A 20,116-nucleotide genomic window follows, 5' to 3' on the forward strand; every position below is an offset into this window, starting at 1 on the left:
GAATGAGGAGGGACGGAAACGCCAATCGGTTCACCAATAACCAATCGTATTGATCGCCCTGGGTTCCTGGAAGGGGTTAATGAAACTCCTCTCAGCTGTTTCTGAGTCAGTTTCAAAAGCACTCTGGTTAAGTTTCATGCCAGTCTGACCCACATGCCTGAGCAGAGTGTGTGTGTGTGTGTGTGTGTGTGTGTGTGTGTGTGTGAGTGTGAGAGTGGGATGTCCAGACAGGGTGAGGTCACACCAGGCACCGTGGAGAAGAAGAATGCCCTCTTTATGTGCTGAAACACACACACACACACACACACACACACACACACACACACACACACACACCGGTCAGACACACCCTTTTATTTTTAGATTCGAGGGGTGACTTCATGGTGTGTGTCTGTGTGTGTGTGTGTATGTGACATTGTGCTGGTCACAGGTTGTTATCACTTAGTTATCACCTGACACACACACACACACGCACACACACTCTCACACTCTTTCTGTCTCTCACTCTCACTCTCACTCTCACACTCACACACACACACACACACACACACACACCAAACCACATTGAACAACAGCCTCTTTATCAAAAACTGAAATGATCAACTCCAGCCTGAAGATCATTCACAGCAGGGTACAAAACGGTGTGTGTGTGCGTGTGTGAGTGTGTGTGTGTGTGTGTGTGTGTGTGTGAGTGTGTCCCACTGCAAGGCGGTAACCTAAACAAGTGCACATGATCCCTCACATTACCAAGAGGTTGAGATAGAGAAGATTAGTAGTCCTGTGGATAGAACACCACTTTAACTAAAAACTGTAAACACACATACACACGCGCACACACACACACACACGCGCACACGCGCACACACACACACACACACACACACACAGGTGCTCAAAAGCTCTGTCAGTGAGCACAGTTTGGAAAGTTGCGTCATTTTCTTTGACCGTGAAGATACACAACAATTTAAATCACTTGTGTACACATTTGTACAACACACACACACACACACACAGACACACACACACACACGACCGCTGGCGAGAAATAAAGTGAAGGAAACAGTTTCTCATTTGTTTACATGAAGACTTCCAGAGAAAGATTTGTGCAGAAAATGTGTCGTATGTTCGAATGAAAAAAAAGCTTAAAGATAATTAAGCGCACACACACACACACACACACACACACACACACACACACACACACACACACACACACACACACACACTAAACAAGAAGCCAGCATCACTTTAATGGTGTCAAAGTTTAGAAGAGTCTTCACTTGACTCGTGTGCGTTTGTTTATATAAATTCTAGTTAATAATAATTATTCCTACCGAGGCGTCTCATATGGAGGGAGGCGCCTTAACGAGGTCTACAATGTGACCTCGTTAAGGCGCCTTGTTTTGTTAATTGATTAATTAACGGTGGTGCTTTAAATACACAGAATCTGTGCGCTTTCATGCGCGTAAAGCAGCTGGAATATGCAATATGTTCTGCATTAAAAGAGGAACGAGGGGGCAGCCGAGCGCTTGAGATGAAAGGAAAGATAATTAAATGTTGCGATGTCCTCGCAGTCTAAATAAAAGCGGATGCCGGCTGCAGGAGAAGCTATTTCGGGGCATTCACACACAAAAAAGTACACCCCTGAATACACAAAAATATAAATGTGAAACTATGGCTCCAAGGTGCATTCTGGGTAAAAAAAAACTACAAATCATCAAGCTTAAAATGCATTGATTTGACTAATTACACCTTTAAATTAGACGTTTCTTTCTTCCAGAGCAGCTGAGGCTCATGGGTATTGTAGTTCTTAGATCCAGGTTTTTAGTGATTTCTCTACATAGAGCCATCAACCTGACAGGTCCACACATGATCCTCCATGACCCTGCAGGAAACCCCCTCTGCTACGAGAGGCCCCCCCCAGGACAAAGACCAGGGGGTGGGGGGATGCTCCCAAGACTCCCTGGGGGGGTCAGATTCTCTCTCCTGCTATTGTCTGTGCTGCCACCGTTCAGCTCCCAAACATAATGAGAGGAGGGGGGGGGGGGGGGCTAAAGTCTGAGTCGCTCTCCAGAACCAGGTCAAGGACTACTTCATGTTTCCTTGTTTAAAGGTGGATCAGGTTCTGAGGAGGTAGCAGCTGTCGCTTTAAAGTTACTACGAGGAACATTCACTCTAGAAAACCTCTCGTTTACTGCAACAGGGGTCTGGCAGTCTGACCCGCTCAGTCCTGGTTCTGGTTCTCTCGTTGCCCGTTGTCCTCGCCATTGATAAGAGAGGAGAAGAAAGGAAAGGAGGAGAGGAGAGACGAAAGGAGAGGAGAGGAGAAAGTGGAGGAGGAGAAAGGAAAGGAGGCGCAGCGGTGTGTCCCCTTAGAGGAGTGGAGACCACTGGTCACTGACGGAGAGGAGAGGAGAGAGGAGAGAGGACAGAGGACAGAGGACAGAGGACAGAGGACAGAGGAGAGAGGAAAGAAGAGGAGAGGAGGAGAGGACAGAAGAGGAGAGGAGAGGAGAGAGGAGGAGAGGAGAGGAGAGGAGGAGAGGACAGAGGACAGAGGACAGAGGAAAGAAGAGGAGAGGAGGAGAGAGGAGGAGAGGAGAGAGGACAGAGGAAATAAGGAGAGGAGGAGGAGAGGACAGAGGACAGAGGAAAGAAGAGGAGAGGAGGAGAGAGGAGGAGAGGACAGAGGACATAGGACATAGGACAAAGGAGAGAGGAGAGGAGGAGAGGACAGAGGAAAGAAGAGGAGAGGAGAGGAGAGAGGAGGAGAGGAGAGGAGAGGAGAGAGGACAGAGGACAGAGGAGAGAGGAAAGAAGAGGAGAGGAGGAGGAGAGAGGAGGAGAGAGGAGAGAGGAGGAGAGGACAGAGGACAGAGGAAAGAAGGAGAGGAGGAGGAGAGAGGAGGAGAGGAGAGAGGACAGAGGACAGAGGAGGAGGAGAGGAGAGAGGACAGAGGAAAGAAGAGGAGGAGAGAGGAGAGAGGAGAGGACAGAGGACAGAGGACAGAGGACAGAGGAGAGAGGAGAGGAGAGAGGAAAGAAGAGGAGAGGAGGAGGAGAGAGGAGGAGAGGACAGAGGAAAGAAGGAGAGGAGGAGGAGAGAGGACAGTGGAAAGAGGAGAGGAGAGAGGACAGAGGAGGAGAGGACAGAGGACAGAGGAGGAGGAGAGGACAGAGGACAGAGGAAAGAAGAGGAGGAGAGAGGAGAGAGGAGAGGAGGAGAGGAGAGAGGACAGAGGACAGAGGAGAGAGGAGAGGAGGAGAGGAGGAGAGGAGAGAGGACAGAGGAAAGAAGAGGAGAGGAGGAGGAGAGAGGAGAGGACAGAGGAAAGAAGGAGAGGAGGAGGAGAGAGGACAGTGGAAAGAGGAGAGGAGAGAGGACAGAGGAGGAGAGGAGAGAGGAAAGAGGAGGAGAGGAGGAGAGGAGGAGAGGAGGAGATGAGGAGAGGAGAGAGGACAGAGGAGAGGAAAGGACAGAGGAAAGAGGAAAGAGGAGAGGAGAGCGAGTACATTTACCTTTACATACACTAAATATTTTAAAGTCAAATTAAAGGAAAACTCTAACCAACATATTAGGAATAAAGCGCTCAAAAAGCCTCCAACGGGCCGTTTGAGCTCGACATCATTTCCTTTAATGTTACATTTTATGAGCCTATAAAAAAAAAAGGGGTTGAAAGTTACGGCGCCGCCCCCGCAGCATTTGATTGACAGGCGATCCGAGCGCTTTAGGCCAAAAGACAGTTAAAACCACCGAGATCCGACTTTAACTTTAATCCGTGAAAACAAAGCCGCTCGTTACGGCCACGTAAAAGCTCCACTACCCAGAATGCTTAGCGAAAGGGCTGCGCTAACCCCCCTGACCCCTAAGACATGTCGGCCCTCATCCATACTCCAAACTCCCATAATCCACCACACAAGCACGCACACACACACACACACACACAGCAAGTCTATTTTTGGGGGCGGATTAGTGCCCTGTGTGTTGACATGGCAACGACGCAAACACACACAACTTCGAAAGAAAGACAATAAAAACACAAACTAATCATTTCATTTCCTGTATTCGGCCATTTTTCATGAACAGAGCTCCTCTTTGTTTGTTTCCACTTTTAAACGCCAAAACCACGGCGACTATTTTAAGTGTTTGGGTTTTCGAAGTGCTGCTCGGCGTCATGTGTTGTTCTGTCAGCATTTTCATGATCAGAGTCAGCATGACCCCCCCCCCCCCATTATGAAAACACACACCAGTGTTTTCCTTTAAAGAAATCCTCATGATGTGGCTCTTCTGTATTTATTTCCTCTTTTTATGGGTGTTCAATTCCTGGGATGGGGGTGTGACAGTTGTGTATACACACACACACACACACACACACACCTCCGTTTCTGGTGGAGTATGGAACCCATTAGATCCGGTGACCAGCGCCGACAACGGCAACGGTTGAAAAGGTCGGCGTGCTGCTGGCAGACTGCGTTGATCTGTCAATGTCATGTGTGTGTGTGTGTGTGTGTGTGTGTGTGTGTGTCCTCATTATCACACGAGCACACACTGAAATAAGGGTGAAACATTACCTTCTAAATGTGCAATAAATTACCTCGCTCAGAGATCCTCCTCTTCTTCTTCTTCCTCTTCCTCCTCCTCCTCCTCAGTCTTCTTCTTCTTGTTCTCCTCCTCCTTCTCCTCCTCTTCCTCCTCTTCCTCTTCCTCTGTCGTCTTCTTGTCCTTCTCCTTCTTCTTCTTGTTCTCCTCCTCCTTCTTCTTCTTAGTGTTCTCCTCCTCCTCCTCTTCTTTCTCTTCTTCCTCCTCACATACATTGTGTGTATTTTTACTTTCCGTCAGATCAAAGCTTTCAAAGCCGCCGTGTTTCTTCTTTGTTTTTAACTGGGCTTTCATTCAAGTATTTTTATGAGAGTCATAACGTATCACACTGGAAAAACCCACGTGAAGCTCCTCGAGGAGGAAGACGATATCGGGTTGAATTCAGAGTGTTTGACTCAATAAATAAAAAAGGAACCCACAGGAGTTTCTCACCACTAGAGGCGCTAGTGAGCAGTGGAAAGTTGTTTTAAGGAGATATTAAAAGAGGGAATTATGGGAGCTGTTTAACTTCGTGACACAAGCTCTGAGCAGCTTAGAAAACACCTTTAAATCTACCACTAACAAAAGCAAAAGAAATCCAGGAGTCGGAAGTCTCTAGAAAACGTACCGAGTGACAGAAAGATGACAATAAAAATAAGTAATGTGGCAAAATAAAAAAACCACAAACTCGCACCACCAAGGGGGGGCGTTAACAAAATAAATCGTCTACGAGGACAAGAAACTCCTTCGGGCACCTTCAACTCAGACTGTTGAGCATTTAATATGTAATAACAACAACAAAAAGGTGTGTTCAAAGGCAGACAAAAAGGCAGGAAAGCATCAATCTTTCCCCCCATCTTCTGGCGCAAACTAAGTCTGGATTATTTCTCACGTGAAAATACACACGATTATACTTTAATGCCCCTTTAATGCACATTTGTTTTTTTACCTTTAACTTATTTTTCCAAGTTAAGATTTAGTGTTATATGTGCATTAAAAAGCAGCTTTCTTTGCATTTTTCTTTCAGTTATTCACGTTAAAATTGTTTATTTTGTCAGTTAGCGTCAGAAATGTTTCTTCCGAAAGGGTTTTAAATTATTGTGAAAAGAATAAAATTCAAGACACCAACCAACACCCTCTGAACCCCAAAAAAAACGCCGGTGGGACTGAAACGCATCATTTTTCCGACAGTCCTTGAACGCATCATGCGTGACGAAAGTAACCAAAACAAAGTTACACACTGTGATATTTAGTTTGCTTTAAACAGATTCTATTGTAGATAGATTGATTCTATTAAGAGATCGTCAGATTATTTCATCGTCAGGGTATCAGAACTTTCCCTAAAACTAAATTATTTTAAAGAATATCTCAAATAAAAAGTTGCACTAGCTCCAGATGTTTTCATGCGTGTGTGTGTGTGTGTGTGTGCGTGTCCCAATGAGAGTGTAAAATGGACAGCGTCAAAACAATAACAACTGTAGCTGCCTCAGGTCACGACTTCTCCACCCCAACACACACACACACACACACACCCACACATTGCAACTATGACACACATCTCCCATTTATCTTTCCCACTTTCACACACACTGCATTAATAACAGTGTGTGTGTGTGTGTGTGTGTGTGTGTGTGTGTTTCAGGGTCACTGTACTGATACACCTACGCAAAGAGAGATTGTTATTTCAGTGTGTGTGTGTGTGTGTCTGCAGACGTAGCCTAAAAGAAAGGCTCCACAGATCAGAGATAGACACATTCCAACCCCACCCTGACACACACACACACACACACACACACACACACCACTGTAAACCATTTCATATCTTTGGTTTTACTTTTTGGTTGTTTTGGTGAAACGGGCATTTTGAAGACGTCACGTGGGTCCTGAGATTAACGTGTTTTTCGACGCGATGAGACCAAACAACAGATTAACTGAATAAAAATAAAAACACGACCCGAAGCCGCGGCCTCACATCAAACATCTCTCAGCCGCGAGGCCGCCGGTCGACACGTCCGTGGTTATTTCAACCCAAAATAAATCGTTTCCTGTGGAGACGGGAGTTTGTTTTGGAGCGAAACACGTACGAAGGAAACGAGGGGGAACTTTTCGGAGGATATCGTACGAACGTTCGCCACGTTGACTCAACGTGAAACAGGGACAGCAACGCCTCATAGTTCATGGAGACAGATGATTGTATGAAGTCACCTCCCATTAAATAATATTATAATAATATACTAATAACCAAACTACATTTTCTCATCCGGTTCTCGATGCAAAACATGAATACACTCTCATCAATATGCTCTATTGTGCTGCTGCAGAACAGATGTTTCTGCTTAGTGAGGACAGTTAGCAAGTCAGGGCAACATGGACACACACACACACACACACACACACACACACACACACACACGGTAGAGACAATAGCATCTCTATCTGATGGCACACTCATCTACCCCCTGCAGAGCAGATCGCTACTGGAGGCTACCTTTACTGGAATGTAGGCAGCAGCACACACACACACACACACACACACACGTGCACACACACACACATGCACACACACACACGTGCACACACACACGCACGCACAAACGTGCGCACACAGCTGTTTACCAACCCAGGACATTTTGTTGCATACCTTCGACCACATGTCAAAACATTCTTGGGTAAAAATCTGAGGATTTCTGTTCCTGTCAACAGCAGAAGAAGGAGGAGAAGAAAAAGAAGAAGGAGAAGGAGGAGAAGGACAAGAAGAAGAAGGAGGAGGAGGACAAGAAGAAGAAGACGGAGGAGGAGGAGGACAAGAAGAAGAAGACGGAGGAGGAGGAGGACAAGAAAAAGAAGAAGAAGAAGGAGGAGGGGGACAAGAAGAAGAAGAAGGAGGAGAAGGACAAGAAGAAGATGGAGAAGGAGGAGAAGAAGAAGAAGGAAAGAAGGAGGAGGACAAGAAGAAGAAGACTGGGAAGAAAGAGGAGGAGGAGAAGAAGAAGAAGGAAAGAAGGAGGAGGAGGACAAGAAGAAGAAGACTGGGAAGAAAGAGGAGGAGGAGGAGAAGAAGAAGAAGAAGGAAAGAAGGAGGAGGAGGAGGACAAGAAGAAGAAGACTGGGAAGAAAGAGGAGGAGGAGAAGAAGAAGAAGGAAAGAAGGAGGAGGAGGACAAGAAGAAGGAGGAGAAGGAGAAGGACAAGAAGAGGAAGAAGAAGAAGAAGAAGAAGGAGGAGGACAAGAAGAAGAATAACAAGAACAAGAAGAAGAAGAAGGAGGAGGACAAGAAGAACAATAACAAGAACAAGAAGAAGAAGAAGAAGGAGGAGGAGGACAAGAAGAAGAATAACAAGAACAAGAAGAACAAGAACAAGAACAAGAAGAAGAAGGAGAACAAGAAGACCTTACTTGTTGCCCTCACCTCCGACCTCCGACCGTATTTCCCCCTGACAGAGTCTGACAGGCTGATAAGGCCGACTCACTCAATGGCTGACTGAAAGCTAATGGCTAACTTCTTAAAGCAAGATAATGAAAAAACCCTTAAACTCAGCAAGTATTCAAGTTGGATAATTATGTGTGTTGCACATGTGTGTATGAACACACACACACACACACGCACACACGCACACACCACAGTGGTACTTTGTTATGCTGCTGGAGGAATGTTGACCAAATGGCTTATATCCCTCTGCTGTCTCGGACTCCCTTCCCCCTCCAGCAGCGAACACCCCCCACCCCCCACCTCCTTCTAGCCCCCCCTTCCCAAAAAACATGGACATCCTGAAAGGGCAACTGGCACATTTTCATGCACTCGACGTCTCGTACATGTTTCACTTCTTCCAGACTCACATGTTCAAGGACACGACGCCGACCGGCACAAAAACACCTACAAGTAGCTCAGTCAGAACGGAGGTATATACGAGTGCTTATATATATATATATATATATATATATATATATATATATATATATATATATATATATATATATATATATGTCTGGGACTCCCCATTGAAGAACTAGAGGTACTAGGTAGTAATTAAGAGGTACTTTGCTGAGATTGCTTCCACCAGATATAGAAAAGAGTCAGAAAATGGAAGGATGAGTGTATAAAATGGTTTTAGTTCAATAAATAATAAGCAGCAGAAGCTGGAACTGACAGATGTGAAGCTCGGTGGAGGCGATTGGTCGAGTTTAGTTGTTTTTTTTTTGAAGCCCCGGAGTTCGTCATTTCGGCCGTCGCCATCTTGGTTTTTTTTTGCAACCAGAAGTTGAACAAGGCGACGCATTAAAGTTAGCGCTAGTCTCGTATAAGTATACGCAAGTACAATTTTAATGCACTCGCGCTTGAGTATTATCATTTCGTACATTTGATGCGTCCACTCCACGACATTTATTACTCGTTACTCTGCTTAATACACTTAGATTCAACTTTATGATATTTAAATTAAAAGTGCTCCCACTTGACACGTTTAAATACGTCCGTGATAACACACAACGAAAGCATAACACATACTTATCTTTCCAGACATAACTATATAACCAGGTGATAGTTATATCGTACGCACTTATTGTTATGGTTTCCTCGCTACTGTAGCCTTTTACATTGTTTTCTATCCTTTAAAGTGTTCCTCGGTGGCTCAGAGAGCGCTCTGGCAGCCATATTGGGAGGCCCGTGGCCGTGTCCTCGTCCCTCTGAAGTGAGAGGGTTATGATTGCATTCAGCTGTGGTCCTCACAGACACAGGCAGCCTTCTGTGTGGAGGCTGAAGGGAAACTCTCTCACACCCACACCTCGACTCCGCGTTCCCGTCTTGCTCCTTCTTTCCCCCTTCGAGGACTTAACACTTAATCATTAAACACTTCTTTTGTTTTCTTTCTCTTCTTCTTCTGCACCACATTTTCCTGTCCGGCACTCAGCGCCCGGAGCTACTTTATTGTGCACGTTTTTTTGTTTTTTTTTAACTAGCCACTGGACACAAAACAGCCATGAAGCGCAAGTTTGATTTTTATCTCCTTTAAGCAGTCCCAGTCACATTTTCCCAGGGGCTGTGTGTGTGTGTGTGTGTGTGTGTGTGTGAGAGTGTGTGTGTGTGTGTGTGTGTTTCCAGATGACTGAGCCAGGCTTTTCCATTCCCCGCTGTGGTGCTGTGGTGAATATAGAAGTAACCCCCGGGCCAACATTTACACCAACGCTGCTGTGACTTCTCAACAGAAGAGAGAGAGAAGGAAAGACTGAGAGGGGAGAGCAGAGGTGGACCGTCCGTCGGCCAGCTCACACACACACCAATAATTACTTGCAGTAATTCAAAGACACCCTCCTTACTTCCAGCAGCTCGCCGCCCGCAGCGTGAAAACCGTGAGAAGAGTGCCGGGAGGAAAACGTCGGCCCCCCCACACCGACTTTTATCACCACGCAGACGAGGTCACGTCAAAAAATCTGAAAGCACACATTAAATACCTTACAAAGCTCTCCGACCTCCCCTAACACACACACACACACACACACACACACACACACACACACACACACACACACACACACACACACACACACACACACACACACACACACACACACACACACACACACACACACACACACACACACACACACACACACACACACACACACACACACACACACACACACACACACACACACACACACACACACACACCTCCCAGAGCTCTGCTCCTTATGGGTCGATAACCGAAAAGCAATTCTCACAATCTTTCATCAGGGGATTGCAATCTGTACGTTAAAAAGATTTCCTCGTGCACTCAGACGTCTGGAGGTCTTTGTGGTCGCCTGTCAGCTCTTGGGGGGCCTTGCTACCTCAGGAAGATGATGATGAAGAAGAAGAAGAAGAGCCTCATTTTGCCCGGCAACACTTTCACCCCCAAGTTTGAGAATCCAACTGCTTTTAAAACTACTCGTGCACAGTGACAGCTGACAAACATCAACTTCCACGGATATTTGCTCGCTTGAAACAATGGTGACTTGTGTTATTCTCTGCAGAAGAGGAAGAGGAGGAGGAGGAGAAATCCATCCACAATATGAGGATGCAGGAAAAAGCAGTTTGAAAGACTGTTTGCATTGGGTTGAAAAGTTTAAACTGAGCAGCACGTATGAACCCGAGCCTTTGGTGTTGCAACGACCACATCCTTACAAAGTAAAAACCCTGCAGTCAATTTGAGTATAAATACAATACAAAAAAAATATACATAACAAAAAAATATTAATAAAAAATAACACGTAATATGTAACAAAGTGCAGTATAAACCCACTTTTTTTGTGTGTACACATAATGTCAAATTGTTTTGGTGAACTCACTTTAGTGATGATGAGTGGCTCCCCGTGCTCGAGCCCTCCTTTCAGCGTGAACCCCCAAGGCGCGCCCCCGCTCAACTGGACCTGAATGTGGTGGAAGGAGACGAGCTGCTCAACCGTCTCCATTCTCTCCCGACGGTCCGCTTGGAAACGTTCGTGTTCTCCCCCCTCTCTCTCTCTCTCTCTCTCTCTCTCCGTCGTATCGTTAACTAGCTAGCGGCGCCGGTGTCGGTCCCTCGGCTTCTCCATCACCGCTCCGACAAACAACGAATGGATGGGTAGACTTTTTTTGGGGGGGTGGGGGGGGGGGGTGGAAAGGACGGAGCGAGTGGGAGGACGGGGGAGGGAGAAAAGTTGTTAAGTTAAGTGTCCAAGCGCGCGACCGGCTACGAACAATGGCGTCCGCAACTTCCGGTCAAGGGTATTTCGCGGTGAGGAAAAAGTAGAAGTTGGCGTATTTGAAGCTCCAATGTCGCTCGATACTTTATCACACGAAGTCTAATGATAATTTCGTGTAATTTATTAAGTTAATAAATGCTTATTTCTAAAAAGAATATCAAACATAACGCGTTTACTTTGGCATCTAAATCAAGTGTTTCCGGTTACCTTCGATAGCGTCGACGCCAGTTACAAACTTTGGGGGGGAAACTAATTCCAACGACGGGGGACGTGACCGACAAGAACGTTCCGCCAATAGCAGAGAGACTCCGGCAGCACGCGTCCAATAAGAAGCGAGGAAGGGGGCGGGGCAACAACCGCATCAACCGCTGTATTGTAGGAGGACAACCCCGAAAATCACCGTCCCAGAAACGAGTGGCCGGCCGCTCATTTGTAACGTGACACCCGCCACTTTACCCCGGAGCCCTGCAGAAAAACTACCATCGCTTCTTTTGATGACAGCGTGCTTTATTTATACCCGAAGAAGAAAGATCATTTTAGTGCTTGCAACAATAATATTTAAAAGGCTTATTGTACAAATCCCACGGCAAAAAAAAAAACCCCACAGGAATAACGTATAATACTTAATAATTCAGAGCCAATTATTGTTCTTTTATTCACGTTATATCTTTAGTTACTTTGAATAATCTGATTCATAACACAGATCATAATATAGATCAACTTTATTGATCCTGGGGGCTCAATCACAAGCTCCACAGTAGTATATAAAATAATTTTAAAAAACATTACCTGCAGCAACATTAAGGTGAAATATTTCTAATTCTATTTCGAATATTTCTACACTGTGGTATTTTTACTTTTACTTAAGTACTGAGTACTTCTTCCACCACAGTGAGGTGCTGCACACAAGTTAAATTCTGAGGTAATTCCGCTTATACAACTTAATATTATACTTTTTTAGCTGACTAAAATTACTACCATCGCTCTAACTTGACCAGCTACGGCAGGAAAATGCCACAAACACATAAATGATAATGTGACAATACACAATTAATGCATAACACATATTTGTATTTCAGTTATAAATACATTTAGCTGAAAATAAAGATGGTAAAATGTGGTTTTGAGCTAAAATGCACACATTTCGTAACACATTAAGACACATTTAAACTTGAGCAGTTCTCAAAAAGAAGCCACACTTACTGCTAGCAGTGACACACTCATCTTTTTTATTTCCAAGCTTACGTGACCATTCTGGGACTGCATTTAGCCGACAAATATGTGTAATCAGATTTCCTCAGATAGCTATTAAAGCGGCTTTGTTTGGAAATAATGCAAACAAATTTGAATGGGATTTGAAGTTGAAACAGTTTGCATTTATTTTGGTAAATATTCTTTATGTAATTAAACTTCTTTCTGCCTCAGAAGCTCTCATTCCCCCCCGCCCCAAATAAAAGCTTTCCCACACTCTCCCTGTAGACTGAAATGATCGGGGTTGCAGATAATCACTGTTGTGGAATGTCAGCACGCTGCAGCGCCACTTAACTGTGTGTGTGTGTGTGTGTGTGAACGGCTTTTGTGTGCGCGTTTGTTCGTGTGTGTCAAGAGAAAAAGAGCAAGTAAGATGAGGGAAATCAAAGATGTGAACCTGCCCAGACATCCCACTTGGTTTGTTTTGGTCCGATCAGACAACCGTTAAAAAAAAAATATTTATATTTCTCTTTTTTTGTTGTCATGGAAACTCTCAGAAGTAATATTTGGGTTGGCAGTGAGACCAAGTTTGTTTTCTCCAGCTCCTGTTTCTGTCATGACTACACTGCAGAAACAGCAGATCACAAAGCTCTCAGGCGTCAACGTAAACAAGAACAAACAAAACAATTTATATACAAAAAAAAAAGCTGCAAATATCGTCTGAGATTCAAAAACAACCAAAGATTTTTTTATACCAAAGATCAATAAAAGTGGTGGAAGAAAACCTCAGATCCTTCGGTCAGCTTAAAATACTTATTTCTACTGTAAAATTACATCACTTGGAGCAATTTTACCAGTAAGCTACTTTAAAAATAAAGTCGTTCTACTGTATCAAAAGTAATGTCTCCTTTCAAATTGTTAAAATATTAAAAGAGTATAATATACTTTAAATCACTAACAAATACATGCAAAAGCATGTTAATGTTGTTTTAGATACTTTTTGGTAGATTAATATCACTGCATGATACCATAGAAGCAGATAATGTGTTTAAAATATAAGTGTAAAATAAATGGAGAGGAATACAAAGTACAACACAATTGTAGTGTAGTAGAAGTACTTTCATGAAGTGGACACTTATTTAAAATGCTTCATTCTACCACCTGGTGGCGACAAAGCGAGACGTCTTCACCTCTGACACAGGTGATCACAATGAAAACCTTAACTTAAGTCAACAGAATTCAGATTTAGTGTTGAGCATGTTGTTGTTTTGCTTTTTTAGAAACCCCCCCAATCTCCTAAATGTAAACATTTACGGCAACTAAGAGAATCAATTTTGCTGCTGATCTCAGCCACGTTGCATTAATATATTTTATGAACGAGTTTTTAAAAAAAGTGAAAGTTGATGCATTGAAATCACAGAAATTGTCATTTTCTGTAGACCGTTTAATTCTTTAATTCTAACTTTTATTGCCAAATATTTCAAATATAAGATATTTATTATTGGCATTAAATCAAGACACATTGATTCAAGTTCTAAATCTAAAAAAAAAAGGAAAAGGAAGTTGTTAGATATCTAGGGAGAAAGTAGAACTATACATAAAGTATTTAAACATAATGCTATATCGTCTTTTTTAAAAGGGGCCATTTTGACGCAGCTTTGACGCGCAGGTCACGTGACCTCCTCGCGCTCCTTGTTACGCCCCACGCACGCGCCAGGGGTTAATTAGAGGTCACCGTCAACTGCCGGAAGTTGACTGTCCAAAATGGCCGGTGATCAGGTGAGCCCGTAAATCCCGCCCTTTGGCCGCGCAGAGGATGGTTGCCAACTACAGCCTCGTGCGTGGAGCTCGCTAGCACCAGAGGTTGTTGTTGTTGTTGTTTTTTTATTTATTATTATTAATATCGTAGCAAACATGAAGGCGACCCGCGCCAAACACGACTTACTGCGCGTGTGCGTGCTGTCCTGTTTCGTCTTCCTGTTGTTCTGCGCATGCACCTGCGGAGCGGCGGCCGGGCGGAAAAAAATGGCCTCCCAGCAGCGCGCGCTGACGCGCAGCCGCAGGAGTCACCAGAGCGGCGCGAGGCACAAGGGCGCGCACTCCCACGGCAGCAGCAGCCACCACCGGCCGCTGACGGACGAGCAGAAGGCGGACCAGAACCTGCAGTTCATGTTGAGCTTGTACCGGAGCGCCGCGGAGCCGGACGGCACGCCCAAACAGAACCGGAAGTTCGGCTCCAACACGGTGCGGCTGCTGAGGCCGTCCGCGTCGTCCGTGCGCCACCTGCCGGCCTCGAGAGGTAAGAACCGCTTTAATGACCACTACTAAAGAATACTTGTGGGAAGTCATCAAGTACTCAGAAGTACAAGTTTAGAGCTACTTTAAATATGTCCATGCTTTTATTTTGAAAACTGTAGCTGATCATGCATATTCAGATTAATAATATATGTTTTAATGAAGCTAAAGATCAGACTTTATTGATCCCCCCCCCCCCCAGCGGGGAAACTGGGATTCAAGAAGTTTGTGAAATATTCGGGAACATTTTTATTTTATAAATTAATTACAATTTGTTTTACTCGTAATCCTATAAAGTGTATATATTCTGAAATATGCCATTCGTCATAATTACTTTTTTTAACTTATTTTATATGCAGGACTTGTAACGAGAGTATTTCTACACTGTATGTGTGTGTGTATATATGTATATAGATATATCTATCTATCTATCATTGAATTACAATGAAGCAATGTTCATTTTTTTTTCTTTTAATCTGAACTTTTTGCTCCAAAAACACTGGATCCTACACTTCCCATAACGCAACGTGGTTAAATTGTCAAACTCGGCCCAAAGCATCTTGGGTAAAAAGTCTCTGACACTGAGTCACCTCATGCGTCCTCTTCTCTCCTTCAGGCCACCACTACAGATTCACAGTGCAGTACAACCTGGACACTGTTCCCTCAGAGCAGCTGATCAGAGCCTCCTTCATCCACCTCCGCTCCTCCTCCTCTTCCTCCTCTTCCTCCTCCTCCTCCGCCCGCTGCAGGGCTCAGATCACCTCCCTGGGCAAAGCGAGCCTGGTCACCCTCGAGCCCCACGAGCGGTGGACAGAGACGGACATCACCGCCCACGTCCAGCGGGGGGAGAGCCGCGGCCCCGGTCGGCACCTGACTCTCACGGCCCAGTACTGGTGCACGGAGCCCCAGCACGCCGAGGAGGAGGACGGCGGTCTCTCGGGGTGGTGGTTCCGAAAAAAGCGGAGGAGGGAACCTCACCTGGAGGTGCCGTCTCTCCTCCTGTACCTGGAGGATGAGCGGGAGGTGCAGGACTGGATGCGGGGCTTGCTCGGGGCGGAGGGGGGAAACGCCACGATGCGACTCGGGCCGTGGCACCCTTCCCTCCACCACCGCCACCGCCGCTCCAAAGACCTTTCCCCTTCGGACGCGTCGCTGGACGTCCTGAAGAACGCCGCCGCCGCCGCCTCCTCCTCCTCCTCCTCTTTCTCCACCTCCGCCGTGTCCTCCATCATCTCCGACATCCCCGACATCAAGCGCAAGACGGGCGCGCCCAAGAACCACTGCAAGCTCCACTCGTTCCTCCTCTCCTTCGACGCGCTCGGGTGGGGCAACTACTTCATCGCGCCGCCGGTGTACAACCCGCGCTTCTGCCAGGGCAGCTGCCCCCCGGTGCTCACGTACGGCTTGCACTCCCCCAACCACGCCATCATCCAGACGATGCTCAACGAGCTGGGCGTCGGGGACGTCCCGGCGCCGTCCTGCGTGCCTTACAAGTACATCCCCATGAACGTGCTGGTGGTGCACAAGAAGAAGGTGGAGTACAGGTGGCTGGAGGACATGGTGGCCGAGTCGTGCACGTGTCGCTGAGGAAGCGAGAGAAGAGACTTTGAATAAAGAGAGGCAGGTTTAAAGCACTTTATATAAAAAAAAAAGAAGAAAAAAAGGCCGCCGCCGAGAGGATGCGTCTATTTACTGGTTGTTTATTCACTGGTTGTTTATTTGTGTCCCCCGTTTAAAAGCACTTTGCCGATCTGTGAGCGTTTGCCACGTTCATAGTCGCTCATGTATTTTTCCTACCGAGATCAAAGGGAAGCGTGCGTGCGTGTGTGTGTGTGTGTGTGTGTGTGTGTGTGTGTGTGTGTGTGTGTGTGTGTGTGTGTGTGTGTGTGTGTGTGTGTGTGTGTGTGTGTGTGTGTGTGTGTGTGTGTGTGTGTGTGTGTGTGTGTGTGTGTGTGTGTGTGTGTGTGTGTGTGTGTGTGTGTGTGTGTGTGTGTGTGTGTGTGTGTGGTGTGTGTGTGTGTGTGTGTGTGTGTGTGTGTGTGTGTGTGTGTGTGTGTGTGTGTGTGTGTGTGTGTGTGTGTGTGTGTGTGTGTGTGTGTGTGTGTGTGTGTGTGTGTGTGTGTGTGTGTGTGTGTGTGTGTGTGTGTGTGTGTGTGTGTGTGTGTGTGTGTGTGTGTGTGTGTGTGTGTGTGTGTGTGTGTGTGTGTGTGTGTGTGTGTGTGTGTGTGTGTGTGTGTGTGTGTGTGTGTGTGTGTGTGTGTGTGTGTGTGTGTGTGTGTGTGTGTGTGTGTGTGTGTGTGTGTGTGTGTGTGTGTGTGTGTGTGTGTGTGTGTGTGTGTGTGTGTGTAAGCGTTCGCTGAGCTTCCAGGCTAACAAAAATAATTCCACAGTAACTTGATTAATAAATATATTTAAACATCAGCTTTTTTTTTTTTTTTTTTTAAAGATAAAACTGATGGAGGAGTCGCGGCTGGTTTGATTTAGAATATTAAACGCACGTCTTTAATGTTCCACCTCAAACTATTTTCTCTTGTGTATTTTTGTTTTTGTTCCGTCTGTTTTTTTGTTTTTTTTAAACCTTATCTGTGTTTCATATCAGGACTGCGATGCTCAGGAAGAACCGGCCACCCAAAAAAAAAAAGTGTATATTTATGTATAAAAAAAAAAAAACAAAACATTTTTGGATATAATGTGTGAGAAATTAGACACTGCTATAATATAACAAGTATTTTAATGGACAACCGTGTTGGATGAAACTGTTAAGGCCTTGTGACATCGCAATCTGTTTTTTGCTGTTTACAATCTCAACTTTTGCATTTTGTATGTATTTATAATGGGAGGGGTCTCCAAAAGATCTTTAAGAAAAAAAAAAAAAAAAAGCTGCTACTGGGCTGTCTTAGAAAAAAAACACACAAAATGAAGGCTTTCAGAAAAGAGCATGTTGAAGACAAACGGAAGTGTTGTGCCCGAAAGGAATGCAATTTTTTTTTTTTTTTTATTACGCGTGAAAATGGATAATATAATAAAATGCATGTTTTCTAAAACCTAATTTATTGTCATTTCTTTAAATGTTTGTGTTCTGTGAAATCTAGAAAAATATTTACGGTGTCGAGATTGTAACTTTTTCGGTTTCAAGGTTTAAGACGGAAACGGGCAAAAACCTAAAATTTTATATATTATATTTAATTAATTTTTTTTATTCTACGTTCACACCAGCTTTTGGTGTGAACGTAGAATAATGAAAACATTTTTCATTTATGTATTATTGAAGATAATTACCATTGGTCATAAATCTACTGCGTAAACTGCACCAGAATTTTTTTTTTTCTTCTGTTTTTCCTCAAACTTCTAGAATTAAATAGAACTTAATTTAGTTATTTGCATGGAACAAAAAAAAAAACAAGATTAATGGATTAAAAAAAAATTACCAGTGAGATTAAAATATCTCAATTGAGCATTTGAAGACAACATGTCAAGTAAAATTATATTTTATCAATAAAAGAGAAAAATACCTAATAAAAATAATCAGGAAACCAAGACAAAAAAATGCAACGTGCCAACAATAAATTAAACTTGCTGCCTAAGTATATAATTAAAATGTTCTTTTTATAAAAGCAATCATTCTGTAAGAGATTAACATACAACTGTACAATAGAGCCTTTTTAATTTTGAGTGAAATACAAGAGTGTGTTATTGTGCCGAGTCCAACAGATGGCGCTCTTCACTAACGAGCCACAACTTTTCCACATGAAGACACAAACCCTAAATCCAGCTGTGGGTTTAATCGCTCATAGTGTGTTTGTGGTGTGCATGCAGTGACCTCTGACCGGAAGATGTTGTTACTTGCAATCTGCAGCCTCACCACTAGATGCCACTGAACATTACAAACTGTCTCTTTGAAGGCAGAATGTAAAGCTATTAAAGGTTTACAGCCGAGCATTACTCGGCAGACGCATTACGGCGTCGTTGTCGCGGTGAAATGCACTTTGCTCTGTGTTCAGTGGGGTCACAGAGCCACTGTTTACCCACCTCGACCATGCAAATACAAATAATCACACAAACAACATGACACATGAATGCAAATGAAGGCGCTGTAAACACCCTTTTCCATCCATCTTTAACTGTTTTATATATTTATTCATTATTTTATTTATTTTATTTATTTTATTTATTTTATTTATTTTATTTATTTTATTTATTTTATTTATTTTATTTATTTTATTTATTTTATTTTATTTATTTTATTTATTTTATTTATTTTATTTATTTTATTTATTTTATTTATTTTATTTATTTTATTTATTTTATTTTATTTGTATTTTCTAATTTACATTTTTTACATTTAAATGTTATTTATTTAAACGTTCTTTATTTAAATGAAGAAAAAAAAAATAAAGCTCTGGACTCTACTCTACCAGAACTTAAATATGCAATGATTCTGTTCTTTAAAAACAGAAAATAAGGAATTTAAAGTTTTAGAATAAACACAAACTGTTAGAATCAGTAACAAAAGGCTGGCTTTGCAGTAAAAGTGGGGTTTTTTTATCATGAAAGACGTGTTTAATTCAGCCACAGTCATTTTTGCCCGAGGCTCCTGGCCGCTGATCTGTTACGGTAACATTTTGTTTAGAGAGACTGGAAATCCTCCCGACTGCTTCCCTCAAGGATGTTCCTTTCTCATTCTTATCCGCTCCGGGCGTCACGTTTATTGGTTGCTGTGTCAGCGCTTTTATTCTCCTAACTAAGATACCAGCGTGAGGCCCCGATATTTCTTTAAGCGGATATCTTTTCCTTTTTTTACGTTTTAAAACAAAATTAGTTTTACACAATGACTCCGATCGCAACGACGACTCAGAGCGCTCCATTTTTTATTAAATATTGATATTTGGTGCTGTGGTCGAAACTCAAGTTTGACTCGTGTGGAACGACGACGAGGTGGAGATGCTGCGTTTGTGTCGCTGCTTTTTAATAATAACGACCTTTGCCAGGCCGATATATGAGCCAGAGGGTCAAAGTTCAAGGTGCAATGTCATTTGGAGAGAATCGTGTCCCGAATGGATGAATGCTGCATGCAGAACTATCCAATCGCTGCTTTTCAATCGTTGCTTCAACTGATGGTCCGTTGGTTCAAAGTTCAACTCGCCTTCGTGAAATACAAGTAAATCCAACTAAATGAGTGTATCTGATTGTAGAAAAAACTCAAAAAAATTAAATTAAAACTTTATGTTCCTGCTCGTTTAAAAGAGAGATAAGAGATGAGCTGAACTGTCCCCACATCCACTATCAGAGAGTTATTGGCTTTGATTCAAGGCTACGTAAACTATTTCTGTG

General features: G+C 43.8%; 3 protein-coding genes across 3 annotated transcripts in view; 1 reads left to right on the top strand and 2 right to left on the bottom strand.

The window, feature by feature from the left end:
• Positions 1-11,129, bottom strand: part of shroom4 (shroom family member 4) — a 40,568-nt gene extending 29,439 nt beyond the window's left edge. The window contains exon 1 of the mRNA XM_034557743.1: positions 10,904-11,129. Within this exon, the coding sequence (XP_034413634.1) occupies positions 10,904-11,026 (123 nt within the window). The 5' untranslated portion in view covers positions 11,027-11,129. The remainder of the gene's footprint in view (positions 1-10,903) is intronic.
• The window catches only part of phka1a (phosphorylase kinase, alpha 1a (muscle)), a 35,921-nt gene continuing 26,012 nt past the window's right edge, over positions 10,208-20,116 (bottom strand). The window contains exon 32 of the transcript XR_004611523.1: positions 10,208-10,247. The gene's annotated coding sequence lies outside the window, so the exon portion shown is untranslated. The remainder of the gene's footprint in view (positions 10,248-20,116) is intronic.
• On the top strand, positions 14,402-16,372 carry bmp15 (bone morphogenetic protein 15). Its single transcript, XM_034557670.1, has 2 exons — positions 14,402-14,789; positions 15,402-16,372. Exons 1-2 carry the CDS (start codon positions 14,405-14,407, stop codon positions 16,370-16,372), a joined length of 1,356 nt encoding a protein of 451 aa, XP_034413561.1. The 5' UTR covers positions 14,402-14,404.

This window comes from Cyclopterus lumpus, chromosome 18, assembly GCF_009769545.1.
Source record: "Cyclopterus lumpus isolate fCycLum1 chromosome 18, fCycLum1.pri, whole genome shotgun sequence".
Taxonomy (NCBI): domain Eukaryota; kingdom Metazoa; phylum Chordata; class Actinopteri; order Perciformes; family Cyclopteridae; genus Cyclopterus; species Cyclopterus lumpus.